The 26253-nt window shown below is 39.0% G+C and overlaps 1 protein-coding gene across 1 annotated transcript; it reads left to right on the forward strand.

Annotated features, from left to right (window-relative positions):
• STARD6 (StAR related lipid transfer domain containing 6) lies at positions 1–25510 on the forward strand. Its single transcript, XM_032595394.1, has 8 exons — positions 1–753; positions 1372–1455; positions 3366–3459; positions 4155–4204; positions 14572–14698; positions 17692–17809; positions 20730–20823; positions 24956–25510. The coding sequence occupies exons 3-8, from the start codon at positions 3370–3372 to the stop codon at positions 25155–25157; spliced, it is 681 nt and encodes a 226-aa protein (XP_032451285.1). The 5' UTR covers positions 1–753; positions 1372–1455; positions 3366–3369; the 3' UTR covers positions 25158–25510.
• Positions 25511–26253: the final 743 nt, after the last annotated feature.

Consider the following 26253-nt stretch of genomic DNA (forward strand, 5'->3'; position numbering starts at 1 on the left):
CCTAGTCTTTCTGGGGGTGGGGGGCGGAGGGGGTGGTTGGTTGACTCCGGACAGCTTCGTCCGGCTGCCCCGCACGCCCGCCCCTCCTCGGTCACCACTCTTTGCGGCTACTCCGCGCAGATGATAGGCTGAACTTCCCTCGGCTGGCTCCCCGGGAGTGTGTGACGGGACGAGGTGGGGAAGGAGACTCGGGGGCGCTGGCGGCTGCCGGTTTGGTCTCGGCCTCCCCGCCTTCAGAGCACCCCCTCCCAGGATAAGACACCATCTCCGCCGGTGGTGGAGGGGCAGCTCCCCGGACCACTTCCTTCCCTCCCTCCTCAGTGCCTTCCGCATCCCATCCCTGAGCCCGGTCCTTCTGGGCTTGCAGCCAGCCCCTCGCAATAGAGCAGATGCGAGATTGGAGGAGGGAGTTTGGTCAGGGATGGGATTTAACAAATTCCTTGGGGACCTTGATTCCCACGGAAGAATGTCAGTGACCCAGCACGGATTGGGGACCCAGTCAGGCAGCCCAGAAAAAGGGAGACCATATACGAACAGATGTAAAGACCACTAACAACATACGTGATTCTGTCTACGAGGCTGGGACAGGATATGAGGTGCGAAGAATCCAGTTTCAGCCAAGTGGTGTATCCAAAAAAAGATGTCATCTCAATATTGGTTTATGTTTATTTTCCACTGACCCTGTGGGTGAAGATATCCTTGACCATTACTCCACCGGAATATGTTCCAGTCCATCCGATGTTACATCACAAGGTAATGGCCCTGTAGTCCTGCTGTTTGTTTTCTTCTTTGCACCCTCTGTAGCCCACTAAACTTAACCTTTCCTTTTTTCCTGGCAAACGAAAAAGTCCACGAGCTAGAAAATGCGATTGAGTGGTTCAATTAAACACGTTTATTGTGGCAGGAAGTGCTAGTGATTTGAAAATGAGTAAGTCAAAGTCCCTGCAGGAGTTTACACCCTAGTGCTATGTTCCAATAGTCTGTGCTTCTTTAAATCAGTCAGTATCAAGTATGTTGCTGATAGGAAATAAAGAACTGTGTTATATATGCTGGGGCAAGCACAGATCAGGGACCAGCCAAGGACTGTTAATGGCATGAGCTTAAAAAGTTAGACATCTTTATTTACGAATTCCACCAGAATGTCTTTTTAACCAGTCCTTCTTTAAAATAATTTCTTAAAGTTTCCTTTCATAAACAGTATTATTAACGCTTCTCTTACTACTTTTTTCTTTCATCATGGGCATATATAGCAAATGTGTCCTAATGAGGGTATAAAGTGAAAATAAAGAACACTGAGAAAATATTAAGGAAATGATCAAATATATTGACCTAATTCATGGATCAAAATAATTCTTCTTTGTTCCTTCACAGGTTAAGAGATATGGAGATCTCCACAAGGATTTGGAGAAGAGTCCCAATAATTATTAAAATTCTGGACTAGATCTATTAGGAAAGGTAAAGAAACAAAGTCTACTAGGAAAAAGGAGTTGTAATGGTTTACTAAAGCTGTTCAAATATAGATGTCAACTAGGTGTTATGCCTTGCTGGAGAACAAAATAAGAGAAGGTGCGTTTATGATCCAACCTAGACCTTTAGGTGAGAGCTAATTAAGACATGGTTCTGATCATTAAACTTTAAGAAGGCTTATTGAGGCAGCTCTTTGGAGAGTTTTTTAAAAGGTAGATTTAAATGTGTCATTTCAAGAAAAGAAACTAGTATTTCTGATCATCAAGAAGGAGCCCCACACTGTTTCAGTCACGTTGGCATATATTAACTCACTTAATCCTTATAATGACTCCATGAGATAAGTATTACTATCCCCAATCTATAGATGTAAACATTGAAATTAAGGGTTAAGCAATTTATTCAAAATAATGTAGCTTGTGGTGAGAGGCAAAGTTAGGATTTGAATCCAGCTGTGTGTTTCTTCCCACCATACCAACCAGCTTCCCGTAACTGAAAACTAGATGATGGGCCAAAGGACCATTGAGACTCCAGTTTCCTGAACCCATTCAGAACAGAAACAGTATCTTACCTGTTTTTGCCACACCTACCACAGTACCTAATCCCTAGTAAAGGATTTAGTAAATATGTTTATATTGAACTGGTTTGAACTTGATCCTGTCTGAAGAGGTGAAATTTAAACAAGACACCAATGAAGAGGAATCTGTCATTCATATTTGGGAAGAATGTTACAAGCAGAGGGAACAGTAAGTACAAAGACCCTGAGGTAGGAAGATGCTTGGTTGTATTTGAGAAACAGCCAAGTCAATATGATTGAAGCTGAGTGGGAGAGAAGGCAGGTAGGAGTTGCCTTTGGAGAGGAAACCAAGAGTCAGATCATTTAATGCCACTGCCCTCACTTTAAAAAGACTAATTCCTGGGGCGCCTGGGTGGCGCAGTCGGTTAAGCGTCCGACTTCAGCCAGGTCACGATCTCGCGGTCCGGGAGTTCGAGCCCCGCGTCGGGCTCTGGGCTGATGGCTCAGAGCCTGGAGCCTGTTTCCGATTCTGTGTCTCCCTCTCTCTCTGCCCCTCCCCCGTTCATGCTCTGTCTCTCTCTGTCCCAAAAATAAATAAACGTTGAAAAAAAAAAGACTAATTCCTGGAGCACCTGGGTGGCTCAGTCTTTTGAGCCTCTGACTTTGGCTCAGGTCATGATCTTAATGATTCATGGGTTTGAGCCCTGTGTCGGGCTCTGTGCTGACAGCTCAGAGCCTGGAGCCTGCTTCAGATTCTGTGTTTCCCTGTCTCTCTGCCCCTCCCTGCTTGTGCTCTGTCTCTCTCTCTCTCTCTCTCTCAAAAATAAATAAACATTAAAAAGAATTTTTTAAATAAATACATGAATAAATAATAAAAAGACTAATTTCCAAGAACACTTGATCATCAGATGATGCAGCTTTACAGGAGTAAGGAAGCATGATTAAGCCTTTGGAAATACTAATGATTTATTGAATGCTTATTATGTACCAGGCATGGAGTAGGACAGTTAAGTGCATTATCTCAATCCTCACATTAATTCAACATTTAGTTATTATCCCAGAAAATAGGAAAACGGAAATAGTAAATAATGTGGTTCACAATTAGTGGCAGAGACAGAATTTGGCCAAGTTCTCTTTCAGTCCAAAGCCTGCTCTTCGTAGTATACCACACTTCCTATTTGAAAAACTATGAATAAGGAAGAAGGAATTCATGCGTGCATGCATTTAGCAATTATTAAATAAAAACTTAATTAAAAAACAAGTAATGATTCTTCATTACTATGTGACAGGCACTGTAGAAATAGTATTAAAATGTAATACAGCATTTTAAAATTGTTTTGTATGATTATATTCTTACCAGTCATCTGTTTTTACAACTTTGCAGGTAGATGGACTATAAGAGGCTTGCCCAAGAAACTGCTCAAGAAATTTTAGGATACAATCAAGATACATCAGGCTGGAAAGTGGTTAAGACTTCAGTAAGGAAACAAATATGGTTCAAGAGTTTATTTTTTTTTTTATTTTTTTTTTTTATTTTTTTTTTTCAACGTTTTTTTTTATTTATTTTTGGGACAGAGAGAGACAGAGCATGAACGGGGGAGGGGCAGAGAGAGAGGGAGACACAGAATCGGAAACAGGCTCCAGGCTCTGAGCCATCAGCCCAGAGCCCGACGCGGGGCTCGAACTCACGGACCGCGAGATCGTGACCTGGCTGAAGTCGGACGCTTAACCGACTGCGCCACCCAGGCGCCCAAGAGTTTATTTTTTAATGAGAAGCAATTCATTATGTAGACTTTTTATTTTTTTTTTTTTATAAATTTTTTTTTTTCAACGCTTATTTATTTTCTTTGGGACAGAGAGAGCCAGAGCATGAACGGGGGAGGGGCAGAGAGAGAGGGAGACACAGAGTCGGAAACAGGCTCCAGGCTCCGAGCCATCAGCCCAGAGCCTGACGCGGGGCTCAAACTCACGGACCGCGAGATCGTGACCTGGCTGAAGTCGGACGCTTAACCGACTGCGCCACCCAGGCGCCCCATATGTAGACTTTTTTAAATGTTTTTCTTTTACAAACCAAAAAAATATATTTTTACTTTTTGTTTGTTGGTTTTTATTTTTTCATTTTTTTTCTGTATCTGACAGCTAATTTATTTCTGGATTTTTATTCCCCTTTGAGAAAAAGATAACTGTTTCCCGCAAGGCTTCTAAAAGATTCCATGGAAATCTGTGAGTACAGTTTCCTATTGATAGACGTTTTGAATTCAATGGCATTGATACATCTAGAATTCAGTGCTGCTTCACTGGCTATAACATTGCTTGATAGTAATCAGGAAATAGAAATTATTAAGTCACTAGTTTAAATTTGGTATTAATAAATTAGAGCAATTATGTACCACCTAATCATTTTCAAACTTGAAGACAACCAGGAAAAAAAAGTCTTTCCAAGCGAACAATTCACTAAGACAGGAAATTTCTACATCAAGAAATAATTACTATAAAAACAGATTGGTGTTTCCTTGATAACAGTAGTGTTTTGCAGCCTTTCAAACATTTCACCTTTCGTTAAATAAGCCACTATAAAATAAAGTTTTTTTCCCCAAGTCATTTCTCTTGCTGATACATGTAATGTTTTCTGAAAGCTGCTTTTAAGGATATTTTTGAGGATCCTGTTATTTCAGATATAACTACACCGAGGGTAGTGGGCTGACATTTTTAACCTTATTCTTAAGAGTTGTTCATTCATTGTTCATGATATCACATTAATGCAAACACATCATATGTTATCGAAATCAAATTTTATTCCATTCCTTTTTTTTTTTTGGGAGTCCACTTTTTCTTCATTTTGTATTTCTTGCTCTTTTTTATCTGACTAAAATTTGCTTACCTTTTGTCTCAATCCAATTTTTTTACTATAAGACAAAACTGGTATGCCTCGTCCTACTCATTTTAATAATTATCAGGAAGATAATCCCTGCTTTCATTGTCTAAATAAGTAATGATTCTAGGGACGCCTGGGTGGCTCAGTCGGTTGAGTGTCCGACTTCGGCTCAGGTCATGATCTCACGGTCTGTGAGTTTGAGTCCCACGTCAGGCTCTGTGCTGACAGCTCGAGCTTGGAGCCTGCTTCAGATTCTGTGTCTCCCTCTCTCTTTACTCCTCCCCCACTCATGCTCTGTCTCTCTCTCTCTCTGTCAAAAATAAGTAAACATTGGGGCGCCTGGGTGGCGCAGTCGGTTAAGTGTCCGACTTCAGCCAGGTCACGATCTCGCGGTCTGCGAGTTCGAGCCCCGCGTCGGGCTCTGGGCTGATGGCTCAGAGCCTGGAGCCTGTTTCCGATGCTGTGTCTCCCTCTCTCTCTGCCCCTCCCCCGTTCATGCTCTGTCTCTCTCTGTCCCAAAAATAAATAAACGTTGAAAAAAAAAAAAAATTTAAAAAAATAAGTAAACATTAAAAAAAAAAATTTTTTTTAATACAAAAAAAAAATAAGTAATGATTCTAATAGAGGCGCTTTCAAAAACAGACCGAGGAGGGAAGTAGGTGAGGTCAATGCCAGTGACACTAGAGGAATAAACTCTTAGAAAAATATTATAGCTTGTTGGCGTCTTACATACTGGACAAGTATAGACAGCCACCTATGCGTCAAAGAAACCTTGGAAGTTATTTATTCATTCAACGATACTTCTTGGATATTTGTGTGCAAGGTACTCTACCACACCTAGAGCCATTCAAGGAGTAGCTCCAAATGGGCTGTTTTAAAGCTTTATGGAGATTTTTGATCAGAGGCATTTTACTCTTTCATGCAAAACTAAACAAAAATTGGGACTTTTTACACTCACATTTTAAGTGAAATTTATACGCACTGTGTACTAGTTATTGATGCACAAAAATATCATACCCCATTTCTTAGTGTCTTAACATTATTATCTCATGGTCAGGATTCCAGGTGTAGCTCAGCCTGGTGCCTCTGCCTCAAGGATTCTTAGAAAGCTGCAATCAAGCTGTCACCTGGGGCTTCGGTCTTATCTGGCGGCAGCTCTACTTCCAAGCTCACTTCCATGGTTGTTGGCAGAATTTGGATCTTCCTGGGCTTGTTGGACTGAGGGCCTCAGTTCCTTTCTGGCTCTAGGCCGGAAGCCTTCCTCAGTTCCTTGACATAGGGACTGCTCCACAGGGCTATTCACAACATGACGTTTGCTTTCCTCACAGTGAGGAGTCTAGGAGAAAACAAGAGAAGGAGCAAGTAAGTCAGGAGCCAAAGCCTTTCTGCGGCCTAATCTTGGAAGTGACCTCTCATCACTTTTGGAATATTCAGTTTATCGGAAGTGAATTGCTAGATCCAGCCTGACTTAGGGGAAGGGGAGTCCACAAGTGTGTGAGTACCAGGAAGTGGAGATGAGTGGGGGCCATGTTAGAGACTATCACACACGGGTTTTGGAAAACCGTCTTTTAATTCTTTTTTAGAGTTGCGCTAGAGTCCAGTAAATATCAAACACAGCTTTAAAATGAGGGTTATGGGGGCAGCTGGATGGCTCAGTCAGTTAAGCATCTGACTCTTGAGTTCGGCTCAGGTCATCATCTCACAGTTTGTGAGTTCGAGCCCCGCATGGGGCTCTGTGCTGATGGCACGGAGCCTGCTTAAGATTCTCTCTCTCCCTCTCTCTCTGCCTCTCTCCCCCTCACTAACTCTCTCTCTCTCTCTCAAAATAAATAAAGAAATAAAAATAAATTAAGTTTGATAAAAGGTAATGCAACCGTTTTGCATACTTGTTTTCTCAAGGTCAACCCACAGATTCTTCTAAATTTGCCATGTTTATGTACAGAAGGAGAGTATGACTGGACCAGTTTTTTTTTTGTTTTTTGTTTTTTTTTTCAAATTACCTCTATTATTCTGTGTCAGCTGTGGCAGATATTTAGGTTACTACAAAGGAAACTTGTCTGAACATGTTGGTCAGGTTGGTCTGCCTTGGTCAAAAATTGACCTCCCCTGGCCTGGATTGAGAAGAAAGTGAGAATTGCTGTCAAATCAAGGGGAAAATCTAGGGAAGCTTACAACTTTTCCAGTACATCAAAGAGAGCTCCACATTTTAGTTACAGAGTTGGAAATAACCAAAGTGAGAAACATGAAAATGAATTTAGAATGGGCAACAGAGTGTGAACATTGCACACTTTCGGCTAGATAGGATGGTCTAATGCTATTTGCCAAACTAGTATCTGGGAGAAATGTAATCCCTCAAAATGCCCTTTAGGGGTAAAGGGGTTGCATTATCAAATAAGTTTTTCTAAACACTCCAGATTATATTCTCTTCTTGGAAATACGCTCTTAAGATCAGAGAAATCCTAGTGTAAAGAAACCTATTTAACTTTTCCACATGTTTTTGACCAAGGACATGCTTGTAAAATATTGGCCTGGATAATGGATCTCTTATCTCAGATTTGGATTCTAATAGAAGCTCTAATTGACTAGATATGTACAGAGAAGTGATTTATTTTTCATTATTTCCCTGCTGTCATCCCAGTGTAGGCCATTACCATCTCTATCTGGATTAGCTCAGTAACTCCTAATGGACTCCATGGATCTATTCTTACTCAACTGTATCCTGTTCTTCACACAATGGCCAAAGTAGATGCTTGAAATAATTCAGATTATGTCACTCCCCTACCTAAAATCTTCTAAAGCCTTCCCATTGCATCTAAAATAAAATCCAAGCCCTTTATCAAGCTCTGCAAGGCACTATCTAATCCTAGCCTACCTCTCTGACCTCTCCTACCATTTCACCCTCGCTCTCCTACTACCGTTGCATGAATGCAATGAACTTAAACCCGCCTCAGAGCCTTTGTAGTTGCTCTTCATTTGCCTGGCATGTTCTTCCCCCAAATCTTTCCAAGGCTAATGTCATTTTTGTCCTCAAGATCTCAGCCTCATTGCTCTTTAGAGTGACCTTCCTGGCCACACCCACTTGCTGTTTACTACACCACTCTGCCACCTTCTTCATTTGCATCTATCACTATGTGAAATTTATATTCTTCCTTTGTTCTCTCATTTAGTATATGTCTTATTAGAATATAAACTTGGGACACCTGCATGGCTCAATCAGTTAAGTGTCTGGCTCTTGGTTTTGGCTCAGGTCATGATCTCACAGTTCGTGGGATTGAACCCCATGTCAGGATCTGCACTGTCAACATGGAGCCTGCTTGGGATTCTCTCTCTCCCTCTTTCTCTGCCCTTCCCCTGCTCACATGCTCTCTCACGCACTCTCTTTCTCTCAAAATAAATAAACAGTAAAAAAACAAACAAACAAAAAAAAAATACTGTAAACTTGATGGAAATAGGAACCTGAATAGGAACGAGATTATAAAGAAATCACTTTTGTTTGTCACAGTATCCCTAGCACCTGAAGAGTGTCTATCACATAGACACTCGGCAAATGTGTATTGACTGAACTTATGGACTTTAGTTCTATTATATTGGTTGCCAAATAGAAAGTATTTAAATTTCCCTTGTAACTGCAGTACAAAAATATAAACCAAAGATATCTTCTTAGCACTTCACCTTGATTTCATAATTTCATACCCAAAAAGTTCCTTTTGTGGTTTGCTTGGAGCACTTGGGTATATGCAAGAGAAGAGTGCCAATTCTTTGGTGGGAATTTCTTTTTTTCCACCCTCAAGGGATGTAATACAGATTACCAGCACACAATTCAACACTACACATTCCCCAAAATGTTAGCAGCAGCTAACATTTATTAATCTTTTACTATATGTCAGGCAGTAGGCTAATAATTTTCTTCAATGTTTAATTTACTCCTCTTAGATCCTACAAGTATTTTCTAGCCTGCGGTTTTTCCTTGCGTACATCACACTCATGTTTCTTTGCATGAATGCCTCATAGTTTTTTTATTGAAAACTGAATATTTAAGTCATGTACTGTGGCAACTCGATACAGATTCCACCCACCCACCCAGGGCTTGTTGTTATATTTGTTTATTAGTTGGGTGGTTTGTGTAGACTAATTCTGGAAGTCTATTCTGCAGCCTCTGATAATCCCTGCTCTGATTTTTTTCCCTTGTTTTTATCCTTTAGCCTGTAGGAGGGATCAACATAAGCCATTTATTGATCACAAGTTGTGCTTAAGACCCCCAAACTAGCAAGATTTTTACCCTTTACAGTTGGATCTGTGTGTAGTTTACAGGCTGTTTTCACAATTCAGCAGTTTTATGATTTTTTCCTGCACTTAGCCAGGGACAAGTAACTTGGAAGTTCTGTAACCAGTCACTCCTCAGAGGGAGCACTCGTGGGCATACAGACATTCTTCCAGAACAGCAGCAAAGAGTATGATTTTATTTTAAAGTAGTCAGGATACATTATGTGTCAGAGGTTACACTTAAGTCTCTAAAGGCAGTAAGGCTTCAATTCTTTGTTGATTAATCTGTATGCAGCTTGGAAAATGCTTGTAAGTCACCAACCCATACCTTGCATTGAATGCTCCCGTGAGGGGCAGCCTAGGACATCCAGTATAATTATTCTGAGTGGGCAGTCTTTTACATCCACTCTGATTACCCCATAGTAGTGGCAGCCTGGTACATCCAATCAAAATGCTTGAGTAGGACCATCCTAGTATATACACTCTGCTTGTGCTGCATAGCTGCGACCTAGTGTATCTAATCTGATTGCTCAGAGTAGGGGCAACCTAGTATAACACCCTTTGTTTTGATTAGAGGCTTTGACTTCTTTGACTGATTGCTTTGACTAGAGACAGCCCAGTATATCCTCCTGATTGCTCTGTATAGGGGAAGGCCTGTCTCTTCTTACTGCTCTGGAGAAGGGGCAGCCTTGTACATAAACTCTGATTGCTCTGAGTCTGGGCAGCCTAAGACATCCAATCTGGTCAGTTCCGGTGGGAGAGCCTAGTACATGCATTCTGATTTCTCTGAGTTCGGGCAGCCTAGTACATCCCCTCTTTTCTAGGTGGGAGCTGCCTAGTACATACACTCTGATTGCTCTGAATACGGGCAGCCTATGTACCTACTCTGACTGTTCTGAGTAAGGGTATCCTCGTACAACCATTCTTATATCTGAGTAGGGGCAACATAATACATCCACTCCACTTGCTCTCAGCAGGGACAATCTACTTCATGTACACAGCCTTCCACACCACAACCCCCCTGCCAGGGATAAGTGTGATCTTATGTTGTTCATCTAGCTGTTATCTCTCCCTACTTCTGGCTAGTCTTTTGTGCTTTTGCACTAGTTCCATGTAATTCCTCTAATTGTTCACTAACAAGATCTGTATTTTTTTTTTTTTCAAAATTTTCTCCACAATTGTTCCAAATGAAATCCATCTTCTCAGGCATAGGTGAGATACTGCCAGCTCATTTTGTCTTGCTTTTGCCCCTGAGCAGAGCCTATGCACTATTATTGGAGCTGAGTGACGCCTCCATCCATGAGCAGAAGGGGGATGTGAGGGTGACATTGGGGAGAGATGCTGCAATGACTTCAGTTTGCCCTCTTAATGTAGCAGGAAGGGGAAATAGGCCTTAGTATTTACGCCTGTTGTGCCCTGGACAGAGCCCTCTTCCTATCAGTAAATTCTGGGTGGGGTAAGGAAGCCTCAGTCTTCTCAGCAGTGCCTGCTGGGAATAGAGTTTAACAGCATGAGCTGAGTGATGTCAGTGACCCACCCCTCTAGGATAAAACCATAGCCCTAGACTGGGAGCTAGTGGGGAGAGGGAGCCCCTCCTTGTCTTCCAGGTGTGAAAAGGGGTTGGCTAGAAGCAGATCGTAGCTCAAATGCTACAGACTCTTACTTTTCCTATCTAGATTTAGTAGATATTCTTGAATAAATGTTTCTCCATTTCCTGAAAGCCCTTTGGTCATTTTCTAGAGAATTTCAATAGCTGTTTTTTAAGGTAATTTTCATCAGTTTGTTATTGTGGAACAGTTGTTGTCACTGTGGAGGAGGATTTACTAAAATTCTCACACAGCTACTCTGGAAGTCCCACCCCCAACTCTAATATCACATAGGATATGTGAAAAATATGATCACTAAAAGCCCGTGAGTGTCTTATCATCTTACAGATGCTTCCCCAAGTTTACAGTTTCTAGTATGCCAAAATAAACACTTTATATTATTTTTCTCCTTCTCAACCTCCTAGTTACTCTTCTGGCAGTGCTCATTCACAAAAATCATAAAAGGCCATAAAGTATTTAGAGACATTAAAATTAGTATGTTGATATAAATCCACACATACCAAAAGGTTTTCATTGCTGCCTGAAATCTTCATGAAATGTATGGTCTGTAAATAAAGTGTAACTTCACATATACTGATCAGTTATTCCATATAGCAGCTAAAGCTGGTTAGAAACTGTAAAAGACAAGAGAAAATAGTTAAAATATATATTTCTTTAATTTTGAGAGAGAGAGCATGAGCAAGGGAGAGAGGCAGGAAGACAGAGAGAGAATCCCAAGCAGTCTCCAAGCTCAGTGTGGAGCCCGGTGCAGGAGGGACTAGATACCAAAACCCTGGGATCATGATCCAAGCCAAAATCAAGAGTGGGACACTCAACCAACTGAGCCACCCAGGCACCACGGTTAAAATATTTTTAATTTAACCTGAGGTCACTTCATGTATAATGAGCACAAAGCTTTAGTGTAGATCGTAGTAAAATATCTAATGAACTGTTCATCTTAATGATCAATAGATATAAAAATATAGTTTAGATCCAAATATGACAAAATTGTTATCTCTGAAAGAGCCATGAACACAGTAGATGCTGATACCCAAGACGCATTAATGTTTTGTTTTCAAAGAGGCTTGATATTTACATATTTTTTTAAAGCCACTAACTCTAATTAGTGAATTAAGATAAGGTCATTTTTAACTAGCAGCCTACCCTTTGCCCAATACAGAGCTTTAACTGTGTTTTATAATCTTCCAAAAAGCGAAATAAATAATTTCTGCCTTGTAGTCATATAATACCTGTAGCTTATACTTTTCTCACCTTTACAAATGACTGGGAAATAAACATATTAACCATTGAGTAGATAGTCTAAACCAGGGGTTGGCCTACTTTTTCAGTGGAGGTACAGAGAATAAGTAAATATTTTATGCTTTGCAGCAACTATGGTCTCTGTTGCACCTACTTAGCTCTGCCATTATAGCATAGAAGAACAACACATAAATAGACAATACATTTTTACGCCATTATAGCATGAAAGCATTATACATAAGTAGACATAGACAACCCATGGTGAGTAAGTATGGCTGTGTTTCAACAAAACTAATTACAAAAGCAGGAAGTACACTAGACTTGACCTATAGGCCATAGCTTGCCATTCCCTATTCTAAACAGTAGATACGAAAAGTCACAAATCCTTAAATGTTGATAAACTTATAGGTATATTAGATATCCCTAAATTACATGAGATAGTCAACTCTTTTTAATGAAATAGGCTTTGTGTTAGGTGATCTTGCCCAACTGTAGGCTAAAGTAGTGTTCTGAGCATAATTACAGCAGGCAAGGCCTAAGCTGTGATGTAGATTAGGTGTATTATTGTGCATTTTCGGTTTAAGATATTCTCAACTCACAATGGAGAGAGCTTATTGTAAACCCCACCAAATCTTATTTATCTTAGTGTAACCCCATCAAAAGTCAAGGAAGATATGTATACGTTAGTTAGAAATATCAAAAGGTTAAAAACTCTTCATACTCCAAGTTTACAATGTAACTAGAGAGAGAGATAACTCATTATGTAAAAAAACAATCACTGGTAGTATATACATATCTCTTAATAATTTTGTACTTAAATTTTAACTGTTACCATATCTGACTTCTTTTTCACAGGACCTGATAATTATTCAGGTTGTTTTCTCATTGTCTTATACAGAGCTTCATAATAAGCTCTTTAAAACTTTGTAGATCTGAAGGAAGGAAACATTACATAGTAAGGAAATTTGAGGATATCTTATAGAGAAAATTAAGGACTAACTGAGCTTTTAAAGAGAAATTAACATACAAAGAAATAGTCTAATGAATTCCTTATTTGTTTCCCAAATCATAAAAACAAAGTTTCAGAGGAAGAGTCATTCATAAATATGACTATTTAGTGTAACAATACTGTTTGGTTTTTATCTCACTCCCCCCAGAAATTATAACTTTTTAGAGGTTTAAAATTTTGATTTTACTTAAACCTATCCCCTCAGGTTGGAAAGAATGATTAACTGGGAGAAGAGTAGAGCCAATATTGTTCAGACTTCATTTTAGTTCAACAACCTTCTCCTAAATACTGACTTTTAATCCATTTTTCTCACATTGTCTTAATTTCATTGATGGATAGCCAAATCTAATTTCACTGATGGATAAACACAAAGGTTAGTTACTTGCCCAAATCCTGACATGCAAAAAATAAATGTAATTCAAAAGTCAGTGTCTATAAATAAAGTTCAGTTGTAACACAGACATGCCTATTCATTATATATTGTCCATGGCTGCTTTACTGCTACCCTAGCTAAGTTGAATAGTTGCAACATAGATCATGTGGCCTGCAAAGCCTGAATTATTTACCGTCTGGCCCTCTCCCAGAGAATTTGCTGACCACTGCTTTAGACCACATTACATCCATAAATTAAGAATTGGGCCTGGGGGCCTGGGTGGCTCAGTCAATTAAGCAGCTGACTTTGGCTCAGGTTATGATCTTGCTGTTCATGAGTTCAAGCCCCTCATCAGGCTTTGTGCTGACAGCTCAGAGCCTGGAGCCTGCTTCAGACTCTGTGTCTCCCCTCTCTCTCTCTGCCCCTCCCAGCTTGTGTTCTGTCTCTCCGTCTCAAAAATAAATAAACATTAAAAAATTTTACTCCCTCTCTCTCTGCCCCTCCCCCGTTCATGCTCTGTCTCTCTCTGTCCCCAAAATAAATAAACGTTGAAAAAAAAAATTAAAAAAAAAAAAAAAAAAAAGGGGCGCCTGGGTGGCACAGCCGGTTAAGCGTCCGACTTCAGCCAGGTCACGATCTCGCGGTCCGTGAGTTCGAGCCCCGCGTCGGGCTCTGGGCTGAGGGCTCAGAGCCTGGAGCCTGTTTCCGATTCTGTGTCTCCCTCTCTCTCTGCCCCTCCCCCGTTCATGCTCTGTCTCTCTCTGTCCCCAAAATAAATAAACGTTGAAAAAAAAAAATTTTTTTTAAAAAAATTTTTTTTAAAAAGAAAAAAAAAAGAACTGGGGCTAAAAGATACTGTACGTATAAACACACAAACTTCTCATCAATTGCATTTGGCTTATGATAAATATGGCAGGTAAATATTTATGAAAAATATTTTAGAAAAATCCTAAAAGAAAGTAGCCCCTCTAATAAGACAACTATAAAACATTATAAACAAGATATGTAGAAAAATGCATCTTGAAATAATTTATATTAATTACTGCAATGTTTATTTCAATAAACCTGGCTACTTCCAATTGAATACTAGTGTTTTGAATTGCTGATATTACCTACAAGTGTTCTTTACTGCTATTCGCTAAATTAGCCTACTATGGTACATTATATTTTGAGCTAAGCCTAAACCAGTAAAATTTTGAATTTTCTCTATTTTGTTAACTATAGATATCGTGTTGAAGGAATAATTCCAGAATCAACAACTAAGCTATCTGAGTTCCTCTACAAACCTGAAAACAGAGTTACATGGGATAAATCATTGAAAGTGTACAATATGGTACACAAGATTGATTCGGTAATTTGCTGTTTGATATCAGACTTCTACTGTATCAATATATTTTTAGTTTTATTAGTGATTTGAATATATTAAACCTGTATGATTATAGACACTTCATCTTTTATAGACTCCATTGAATTGAAATCTTTATAAAAGCCTTAAAACGTCCTTCTTTATTAGTCAAACGTTTAATTCTAATTAGTTTTATTCTCTTGTAAAGGCTTAGCACTTTCTGAATCTATCCAGCTTTCTCGCAGACATGTGCCTTTGGTCTTGAGGGGATTGAACTTTATGTATTCACCTCCTCCATTAGGTAGAAAAAAAGATGAAGCATGCCTTCTTGATGGGAAGTCAGTAGATTTATCTTAATCATAATACATTAGACAGCAGGAACAGTGCAGACACATACTGTAACTGTTTTTTTAAGAGTAAGGTTATAGTATGGAATAATATCTATATATTGTGGTTATATAAACCTATATATCTACTCATATAGTTGTGGTTTTAGGAACTTTCACATACATTGTCTCAAACAGATGAACAGGGGGAATAAAAACAAAGAGAAAAAAGTACAGGTAATTAGAGTAGAAAGTTTAAGTCACAGAGGTGGGAGGAAAGACCTAATGTAAGAGACAAGAAAAGCAGCACACTATAGACCTCTTATTTATTAAGACAGCTATACTTTATGGTATGTACATTACACCCCAATAAGCTGTGTTTAAAAATCGAGTCATAAAGTGAACTTTCATGATTTTCATAAACAATTACACGTGTAAAACTTCAGGTCACTGGGTCTTTGGTTCTTTGAGTCTCCAAACCATATTCCACACATCAAAACAAATATCCTACTTATCTGCCATCACCTTATCATCTTCTCAGAACTTAGGTTAACTTTACCTCCTTTTATTAAATTGATTTTAAAGCCTGGGAGTTGGGGGAGGTTGTAGAAAAGCCCAGGAAAGTAAATGTTTCATTTTATAGAGAGCACCTGAAGTTCCTATCCACAAAAAACACCTATCTATTACTCTCTTGGGATTTAAACATACAGTTTGAGAAGCATAGTCCACCACAAATGAAGATTCACACATTTGGACTGTCTCTTTCATGACTGCGTGACACTAATCGCGCAGTTCCTTTTATACTTCATATGTTCCTGCTGTGGCTGCAAATCAACTGTAATAACTAGATTTGGCATCAAAAAAAACTTAACTGATCCAGAGAAATTATGTGACTTGCCCAAGGTCGCATACCAGGCAGAACCATGCCTTAACACTTGATCTCCTGATTCCAATTCTATGTCCTTTCCAATATATTACAGAATCTCTGAATACCATTACACTGCACCAAGAATTCTTTTACCTTCCTATGAATGTTTATAGTATGCATCTCCAGGGATGTTTTAATTGACTCATTCACCTGCATTGGTGAGGGAGGGATTCCTACTCTAGGGTTTATGAGGGTGATCAAAGACAGGACATCTGACACTAGACAAATGAGATCAACACCAGTTTATCAATCATTAGTCACAGTCCAGGAGAGGAGGACTGTTACAACTTTGTCAAATTGGCATTTGTTAAGTGGAGCACAGGGTGCCAGATGGTGAGCCACAGTTCAACGAAAGACCACAAGAGAAATTGAAATAGAGAAGTTTCTTACTCACAAGTCCTGGAAAAGGTACACGGAACGCCTCCAGGAGCCACATGGGGAGGTCAAGGCAGGCCGCAGGCAGAGAGAGGCAGGCCCTGAGGCACCTGAGCGTCTGTGAGTAGAGTGCTTTGGGATTCCTGGGCTAAGGCCAGATTGGCCAATTCAAACCAAAAAGAGCAGGTCACTTTGTAAAACACAAGTCCCAGAGGTGTCCAAGGACCTCACGAGGGGAAGGTTGTGGGAGGCAGGGGAGACCATTGATCGGAAGGGGTGTTGGGGAAGTTACATCAGGAACTGACATTTCCTTGTGACTGTGGTGACCAAGGTATGCGCTTGCGGGGGGGGGGGGGGGGGGGGGGGGGGGCTAGTGTCAGTTTAAGGCCCCCACAGGCGCAGTGGCCAAACAAAAAGTTAACTGAAGCAGCAATACCATGGAGTAGCTTAGCTAAACTCCCAAGGACACACCGCCATGGAGGGTGACATGGGAGTTGCACCCAGGAGCAGAGTAAATAACCAGAGGTTGTGCAAGACCGGCGTTGTGGTGTCAAGAGGTTGAGGTGACCCCTGACTCCTACAGGAGGCTGTGATTGGTTGGATCAATTCTGCTGTCCAGCAGGGAACTGAAACCCACCACTCAGGGACAAATAGGAACTGTGGCTGATCCTGTGATAAGGGGCATTGCCTGGCAAAGGGGCCTTACCTGTAGGAACAGAATGGGGAGAATACCTTGCAGTTAGGCCATTTAAGACTCTCCCAACTCCAGCAGACGTCAAGGCAGCACATAATACTGGTCCTTAATTTTAAGGCCTTATACCACAGGGTGCTAAACCAATATATTTGTCAGAATATATTACCTAACCAGTGTGGACTGGTAGAAATACACTGGGAATAAGGAACATGGGTTCTAGTTCTGTACTTATCTCTAGTTTTGCATGTGATTTAATCTGTTAGGCTTCGGTTCCTTCGTCTAAAAATTTAAAGAGTAGATAGTAACGAAATTCCTTTCTGAATTTTCTGCACTTACATTAATTCCTCACCAGATATTTGATTTCCAGATTACTTTCTCCCATTTCTGTACATTGCCTTTTCATTTTATTTATGGTTTCCATTGCTGTGCAGAGCTTTTTTGTTTGATGTGGTCCCACTTGTTTATTTTTGCTTTGGTTGCCCTGTGCCTATGGTTATAGATCTAATGTTCCTCTAACACTGAAAATGCGAGCAGATTTGATGATGTTCTTCTAACTTCAAAGCCCCCTTCTTTTTCCAAATAGTAGCTAATGTTATGCAGTGAAATTCTCTGGGGAGAGATACAAAGGATAGATATGAAGTAACTGTTGCAATCTTTATGGTTTGATTTGTTCCAGGACACATTCATATGTCATACCATTACACAAAGTTTTGCCATGGGCTCAATTTCCCCCCGAGACTTTATCGACTTAGTATACTTCAAGCACTGCGAAGGGAATATGGATATTATCAGTTGTAAGTTGAAGCATTTTGCCCATATTTTGGAATTACTATGAGTCATTAATAAATTTTGTTTTCCTTTAACTCACAGTTTGGGAGAAACTGCTTTCAATTAATTTGTTATTCTCTTTATTTGGTGAGACCAATAAATGTACATATAATATAGACAAGCCTGAGTTTTACCCAACTCTGGAGGTGCCATTTGTATCAGTCAATAATTATGGCATCTCTTGGCCTTTTTGCAATTTATACCATGCAGCACTGAGTATAGACAGATAACTTGTAGGCTGAAACTTCACAGCATACATTTTAAAACTACTAAGACACAAAGTTAATCTTTGGATATGCTATGTTATATATGAATTATGTAGATTGGGCATATCCAGTAACTGAAAATTCCTGAAGAAATTTTCATTAGATGAGTCTTTACATAAATGTGCTTGTATTTCTTTTAGAAATTGGAAGTTTTGATATCCTTAGCTCTGTGTCACTCTGTAAATGTGTCACTCTGTAAAATGCAAATGTGTATAGTCTTTTCCTAACTTGCTTTATTCACTTAACACATACCAGTTCATACTTGGACTCAGATAAATACAGTAACTCCTGGTGAAGGGATTTTGGTAGGACAGTAGCCTAAAGCCCTGTTTTTCTCCAGAATTCAATTTAATCTCACCATTCCTATCTGAATAATCTTCTCTATTGTAAACTACTTGGGAGTAGGGACAATTAAGTGTTGTAATTATTATATTCCAACAAAGTTTCAGTTATTCTATGTCTGTAGTACTCTAAATTTCAGATACTAGACTACTACATAGTTCTGCCCGCTCAAACACAGCTCTGTTGCAGCATAGCAATAAGGCCTGATATTCATCACTTGTATGTGGCTGTCCCTTGTAGTTTCATGTAGTCGTCATTGAGTTGTCTCCTTTTAAAATGAGAGTGCATAAAAGTTTATTCACCATCTACAGCACAAAATACTATATGTCTGAATTATAGATCTGTTATTTTCTGTATTTGAAGGAGACCATTTCAATCTCATTTTTAGTGGTCAGAGGGAAGGTAAAAAAGAAGTATGGAAGAAGTTAACATCAACAAATAGTAGTAGTAATCCGTCATTCAGTGATCAATACTAAATTTGCTTTAAGCAATTTTCTTAAAATGAATTTTTGATGAATACTGAGTTTTCTTCTTAACGTTCCTTTTGTTGTTATTTAACTTACTACGCAGCTTGCTTTGAGCTAAATATTTTGTGTGCATCATTTCACCAATGAGGAAACTAAAGTTCACAGAAATTAAGCTACATTAGCTAAGAAGCAGCTGAACCAGAACTAAAACTCAAGTCTTCTGACTTTCCAAACTCTGGGTTAACTATATGCCTCATAAAAGATCCATACTTGTTTCTGAAATACAACCAAAAAAGTTTTAAAGAAAGACCAGGATAATCTCCGTATTTTAAACAGAGAAACACTATGTTAATATCACTTCCAGCAGTACCGTTATGCCAGCACAATAGGATCTGTTGAGATGATGAACTCGCCGTGAACAGGGAAAATGCATTCAGCCTCATTTGTCCGCTAAGTGATTTACATTGCATTTACCACAGAATTGATTGCCTGTGTTAAAATCCTAAAAGAGAAGTCACCATCTCTGACAAGAGAGGGATTCAGTTGCCAAGAAAAAAACAAATATATTTTTAAAAATACTTTTAGGGCACCTGGGTAGCTCAGTTGGTTAAGCCTCTGCCTCTTGATTTCAGCTCAGAGGAGGATCTCATGGTTGGGAGGTTGAGCCCCACGCTGTCAGCACAGGAGCCTGCTTGGGAGTCTCTCCTTCTGCCCCTCCACTGCGTGCATGAGCACACAAGTGCGCTCTCTCGCTCTCTCTCTCTCTCTCTCTCTCTCTCTCTCTCTCTCACACACACACACACATAAATAAATACAATGTAAAAATATTTTCAGAAAGGGTATATATAATTATCATAAACTTAGAATCAAATCACCTCCCTTCTACATTCACATACAGTATGGCTATGCCACACAGTTCTTAAAACAAATTCTACTGATTTTTAATTATCCTCTGAATTAGCTACAGGGAATTGGCAGAAAAGAGCATTTAAACCATCTTTACTGACAGACCAAATAACTACATCAAATATTTTATTTAAAAAATGATTAACAATTTATATGTAAGTATTGAATCACTATATTGTACACCTGAAACTAATATTCCACTGTATGTTATCTAACTGGAATTCAAATAAAAACTTTAAAAATATATAGGGGCGCCTGGGTGGCTCAGTCAGTTAAGCATCTGACCTCAGCTCATGTCATGATCTCAAGGTCTGTGAGTTTGAGCCCCACGTTGGGCTCCGTGCTGACAGCTCAGAGCCTGGAGCCTGCTTCCGATTCGGTGTCTCCCTCTCTCTCTGCCCCTCTTCCACTCATGCTCTGTTTCTCTCAGTCTCAAAATTAAACATAAAAAAAAAATTTAATATGTAAAAAAAAGGATCTAACCCTAAAAAAATAATAAATAATAAAAAATGGTTAGTAAAATTTATAAACCTGATATCTTCATAGAATAGTCTTTTCCTTTGTGATTTTTTTTGCTTCAAATCTCAGGAGCTAATTAAATGATACTTTTAACACATTTTCTTGTATGTAAAAGGTAACAACATCTTTAGAGATACTAGAATGAGATCATTTGAGAGGACAATAGTGCTCATACAGGCATTTTCTCAGTTTTGACCTGTGTGCACATACATATGTACAAACATACATACACAGGTATAAAACTAATATCAATGCTGACAATAGCTGAATTAAATTAAATGCTATATCACACATTTTTTTTAATACACTACTTCAAATAGAATTTTTCATCTTTGTGGAATAGTGTTCATTTTCTTTCCTTTTTTTTTTTTTTTTAAATCACTTAGCTAACAGTGTGGATTTTCCAGCATACCCACCATCGTCAAATTACATACGTGGTTATAACCATGCTTGTGGCTATATATGTTCTCCTCTGAAAGAGTAAGTGTTACTTGCATTTATTTTATTTTAACGGCTTTTAGTTCAATTCTTAACTAAATTCCTAACTCATTGGTACAAGTATATGCCAGCATATTCTGTTAGGGGGGAAAAAGTGCCCCTAAGTGTAATTTAAATGACAATTTTTATAAGTGTTTTCATCATGAGAATGGATAATTCCCTACAAAGTATGATGTGAGGTCTCTGGGATGAGTCACACATACACATGCATTGCCTGCCCCCCATCCCTTCACCCCCAGTTAACTTTCACCTGATGCTTCAGATTTCCCCATTAGAGTCACTTCTGTGAATTATTAAGCAATTTTTGTAAATTACACTTCCCAAGAATTATAATATATTCACTATTATCAGCAATGAATGCTTCGTCCTAAATGAATTCTTTCCAGTGGACCACCTACAGATACCTGCAGAATGAGATGTACAGTAGGTAAATTTGGAAAGAGCTGGAGAAATCAGTGATGAGTCACTGCCCACAGGTGACCAGCCTAGGGGTAAATGGTGACATAAAATACACATATTTCGTAAATGTATGTACATTAATTCAAGGTAGCTCATTTCACAAATTCCTTAAGTTTTGATTTTTGCTAAATGATTTTATATAAGTAAAATATATCAGCACATAAAAACTTGTAAAATTTTTTATTGGCCAGATGTAAACCTCTCAATAGGAGGGGAAAAAAAAACTTATGTGAAGAAAGTCAAAATAAAATTACATTTTAGGCTGTATTCCTTAACGTGTTCTCTACTGAATTAGAGAACCAAAAGAATTTCACAATTATGTACATTAATGGACAGGATCATTGGTGCAGATGATATGATGGTGATACATGGTCTTTCTACCCACCTGTCACTTTTGAATCTATGGTCAAGACTGCATTCTCCACAGCAGGAGAAAGCAACACAAGGGAAGGGGTAGTGCTCCGAATCAACTGGGTAAATCAGCCACTGGCGGGGACTCTAGTCAGGAAGCTACACACTCTAAGGTGTGCATCACAGCCTGAGGCCCCGTCTTGCATCTTGTTAACTTTCCACTGTCAAAAACATGGAACAAAGGGTGATCTAGACGTCCCATTTCGGGCAAGAGCCCTGCCTAGCATCCTGTTAGAGAAAAGATGGTTTCATTCATAGTCTCAGAGAAAGGTACTAGTAGAAAATGATTCTTCTGTGCCACGCAGCACAACATTTTGGACAACCAACATTTGTAAACTAGTCATGTAGTAAACTTACAAAACTTATTATCAGGGGGCACCTGGGTGGCTCAGTTGGTTAAATGTCTGACTCTTTGATTTCGGCTCAGGTCATGATCTCACGGTTGGTGAGATCAAGCCCCACATTGGGCTCTGTGGTGACAGCGTGGAGCCTGCTTGGGATTCTCCCTCTCCCTCTCTCGTTATCTCATTCTCTCTCTCTTTCCCAAAATAAATAAACTTAAAAAAGATTATCAGTAGTAAAGGCACTTTTCTAGTAAATACTGGAAACTCAAAGAGATTTAAGACCTTACCCACGGCTCGTGAATATTCTCAATCCTGCCACCAGAGACACTTTTGTGAAAATAGTCTAAACTGCATAGAGACGAGTATGGGAAAGGGACACTCACACAGTTTGTGGGAGCAGTGGTCTTTATACCCCCCAAAAGAATTTTGTAAAACTGTACTCCACCTTGCATATTTGTAAGTTGATATTGAAATTCTGCATAGGATTAAATATAGAGGATGCAATTTATGGCACTTTAAGTATTGATACTTTTTTAAAAAGTGTTATATCACTCTTGTAAGCATATCCAATAGACTCTAAATACCATAATAAGTTGAAACCTACCATAACTCAATTTCAAAATACATACAAACTTCAACACTCAGAAATTTACATCATTCTTTTTCTCCTTGATTCCCACATTCTTATTTTCTTCCCTCATATAATTTGATCCTAATAGAATATATGTTGGGGCACCTGAGTGGCTCAGTCAGTTAAGCATGCAATTTCAGCTCAGGTCATGATTTCATGGTTCATGAGTTCCAGCCCCACATCGGGTTCTATACTGACAGCTCAGAGCCTGGAGCCTGCTTTGGATTCTGTGTCTCTGTCTCTCTCTGCCCCTCCCCCCCCCTCAAAAATAAACATTAAAAAATAAAAATAAATGAATGTTACAAAATATATGTTGTATTAGATTAAATTGTTATTAAAAGAGCAAAATAAAAATATATTACCAAATGTTACATAGCTATTAAATATAAAAGCCAACTGTTACTGAAAACATGCCTTGATTATTAGCAAAACTTAGGTAGCATTTGCTCTGTGCCAGGCAGTCTATACACAGTCTACATATATTGGCTCATTTGGTCTTCCCAATAACCTTATGAAGTAGGTAGTATTACTATCTCCATTTTGTGGAAAAGAAAATGGAAGCCGGGAGAGATTAAGTAATTCTCTCATGGCTAAACATAGGTAATAGCAAAGCTCAGCTTTAAACCAATCCAGACTGGCTCCAGAGTCCATGCTTCTAACTGTTACACTCTTTTATCTGTGTATTGGTGATACTAATAAAATGAGATAGCACTTACTATTGTCTGCTCCAACTTTGTAAGTACTGAGAAATTTTTTTTGAATAAGTGGGTTAAAATGAAAAGAGTATAATTCTAGGACTGTCATTAAATGCCTTTGAAATTCTCTTGTGTTATATACCATAAATTACGTAGAGACCTATAATCAAAAACATTTTTTAATCAAAAACTATTTTTAATGACAAATAATTTAGATCCATAAATTTTATTGAAAGCAAAGAATTGACAACATGATTTATTACCCAACTCACTTCCAATTAATCAGATTTTTCCTTTGGTATCTCAGAGTTGTGTTTTTTGTTTGTTTGGTTGGTTTTTTTTTTTTTTTGAGTAGACTCCAAACCCAAGTGTGGAACCCAACATGGGCCATGAACTCATGACCCTGAGATCAAGACCTGAGCTGAGATCAAGAGTCAGATGCTTAGCTAACTGAGCCACCCAGGCTTCCCTCTCAGAGATTTTTACATGCCAGAGCAAAGCACTGTAGTATCACTCAGTACTATTCAGGGAGGGTGACGGGTATACTTGTGTTCTGTAAAGCAACAGAGGATCATATGAACATGCTGGTGGGAAAGGAGAAGCCTACATCTCCATCAAAGATGGTCTCAGATGAGTTTAGGGAAAAGGTACATGTGAAGGTTAGAGACCTGAAAATTTATTCCCTTAAATGTTATTATCCTCTCACACCCTTTGGAAAGTCTTCACATACTCCGGTTTGAAGATCACTGGGTTAGAATACGAAGTACTACAGTCTTCCTAATGTCACTTGGAAAGAATATTTCCAAATGTTAAATGCACAAAACCTTTGACCTAGAAACTCTATGTGTTTGTAGAAATCCAAATGGATCCATTACAAAGATGTTTTATTGCCGCTTTATTTGTATAGCAGCAAAAAGTGAGAAACAACCCAAATGATAGTCCAGAAAGGTCTGGTCACATAGAGAATGAAATACTGTATGCAGTCATGAAAAATACCTAGGCCGATTGGTATGTCTCAACACAGAAAGAAGTGCATGATGTCCTACTAAGAGGAAAATAAAACTAGTTGCAGAAAAATACATCTCATTTTTGTAAAAGCAAAAATGTGTATGTGTGTATATGTGGGGTAGGCAAACGTATATGCATATATGTAACTATCTTTATATATACATAGGCAATAGTCTGAAAAGATCCAATCAAAAGTATAGTAAATATCTCTGGGAAACAGAATAAGGAGAATAATTATGAAAATTCTGTTTTGTTTAAATTTTTGTAAGCACATATTAATTTCATAATTTAAAAAAGTTAACAAAATGACAAAAAGGAAAAGCTGACTGAAGACTGTAACATATAGTCTACTTAATATTTTTATGGAAAACGTTTATGAGTGCAAATCACTCTGCCCCTTTTTGTGCCCTTCCTTCCTCCCCGCCTTCAGTAACTGTTTGTCCTATCATAAGCACCACGAAGGGAATCGATGGTGAGTAAGACAAGGATCCTGCTTTCTATGAAATTATAAATTCAGTAGATAAATCCAAAAATCTTTATATTTTTACTGCTTCCTTTGTTTATAGGAACCCAGCACATTCCAAACTAGTGATGTTTGTCCAGACAGAAATGAAAGGAAAATTGTCCCCATCAATAATTGAAGCAACCATGCCTTCCAACTTAATAAGCTTCATCCTCAATGCAAAAGATGGAATAAAAGCACACAGAATTCCATCAGGACACGGATCTCATCCTAACGGCCACTCATCTTTCCTAAAAAAGAAATGAGGCCACAGAAGAGCATGCGTGGCAGTCATTGCCACTCACCTCCAAGTCAATGTGCATAAATACTGTTAAACTTTGCTAGACGGTATCCTTGTACAAATTACTGAAGGCACCTTGTGAAAATAAGAACTCACAGTTGTGCAAGAGAACAGCAATCAATATAGTTTTTAATCTCATATAAGAATGATGTGAATAACAAGTGTCCTTTAATGTACTTTTATCTTTTGTTTTGTTCCCCCTGGAAAATGCCCTGCAAAAGAATCAGTAAGAAAGCATACACAGTCAGAGGTCAGCATTAATTAAAAATTAAAATATATTTTCAATTGTTTTTTCTTGGGGCGCCTGGGTGGCTCAGTTAACCGTCCGACTTCTGCTCATGATCTTGTGGTCTGTGGGTTCGAGCCCCGCATTGGGCTCTGTGCTGACAGCTCAGAGCCTGGAGCCTGCTTTGGATTCTGTCTCTCTCTCTGTGCCCCTCCCCCACTTGCACGCTCTCTCTCAAAAATAAATAACCAGTTAAAAATTTTGTTTTTTCTTCACTTACTGCTTAAATTGATAATTATTGGAGACATGTACATAAAAATTGAAAAGAATTCCAATAGAATGTATAACGACTGATATCTAAAATGTAAAATTGAATGAATGCATGAATCAATTTCTGGTTCTGGCCAAGATGTAACAAATCCATTCCTCCCAAATCCTTCCCTTTAAAACTAATAGACTGCACATAAGCATAGGGAGATTCAAGCATAGGTGAAAAGAAGGCAAACTACCTAGAAACCTAGGACTTGAGGGATGGCATAGTCATTGTTGGGGTCTCCTTATTGCCTTCCGTATATTCCAGTCAGGGCACTGCAGAAGCCTCCAGCCTGGAACCACCTTTGATATCCTTCCTGGGGTAATGTCAGTGGGGTCCTGTGGCCAAGTGAGCATTCCCTCCCACATCAACTTGGCAGCAACAAGACTTAGCCAGCTAATGCAAAGAAGGTTGCGTTACTATTCACTTCACTGCCCTGCCCTCATCCCCAGTGTCACCAAGACCCAGCAGGGTGCTGCACCTCCATGCAAACCCAATGTATTTCAATGGTTTCCCCTTTGT

This window comes from Lynx canadensis, chromosome D3, assembly GCF_007474595.2.
Source record: "Lynx canadensis isolate LIC74 chromosome D3, mLynCan4.pri.v2, whole genome shotgun sequence".
Classification (NCBI taxonomy): domain Eukaryota; kingdom Metazoa; phylum Chordata; class Mammalia; order Carnivora; family Felidae; genus Lynx; species Lynx canadensis.

Coding starts and splice junctions, on each gene's coding strand:
- STARD6 (XM_032595394.1), top strand. CDS start 3,370: ATGGACTATAAGAGGCTTGCCCAAGAAACTGCTCAAGAAATTTTAGGA. Junction 14,699..17,691: donor TGGTACACAAGATTGATTCG/GTAATTTGCTGT, acceptor GATTTGTTCCAG/GACACATTCATATGTCATAC. Junction 17,810..20,729: donor GAATATGGATATTATCAGTT/GTAAGTTGAAGC, acceptor TAAATCACTTAG/CTAACAGTGTGGATTTTCCA.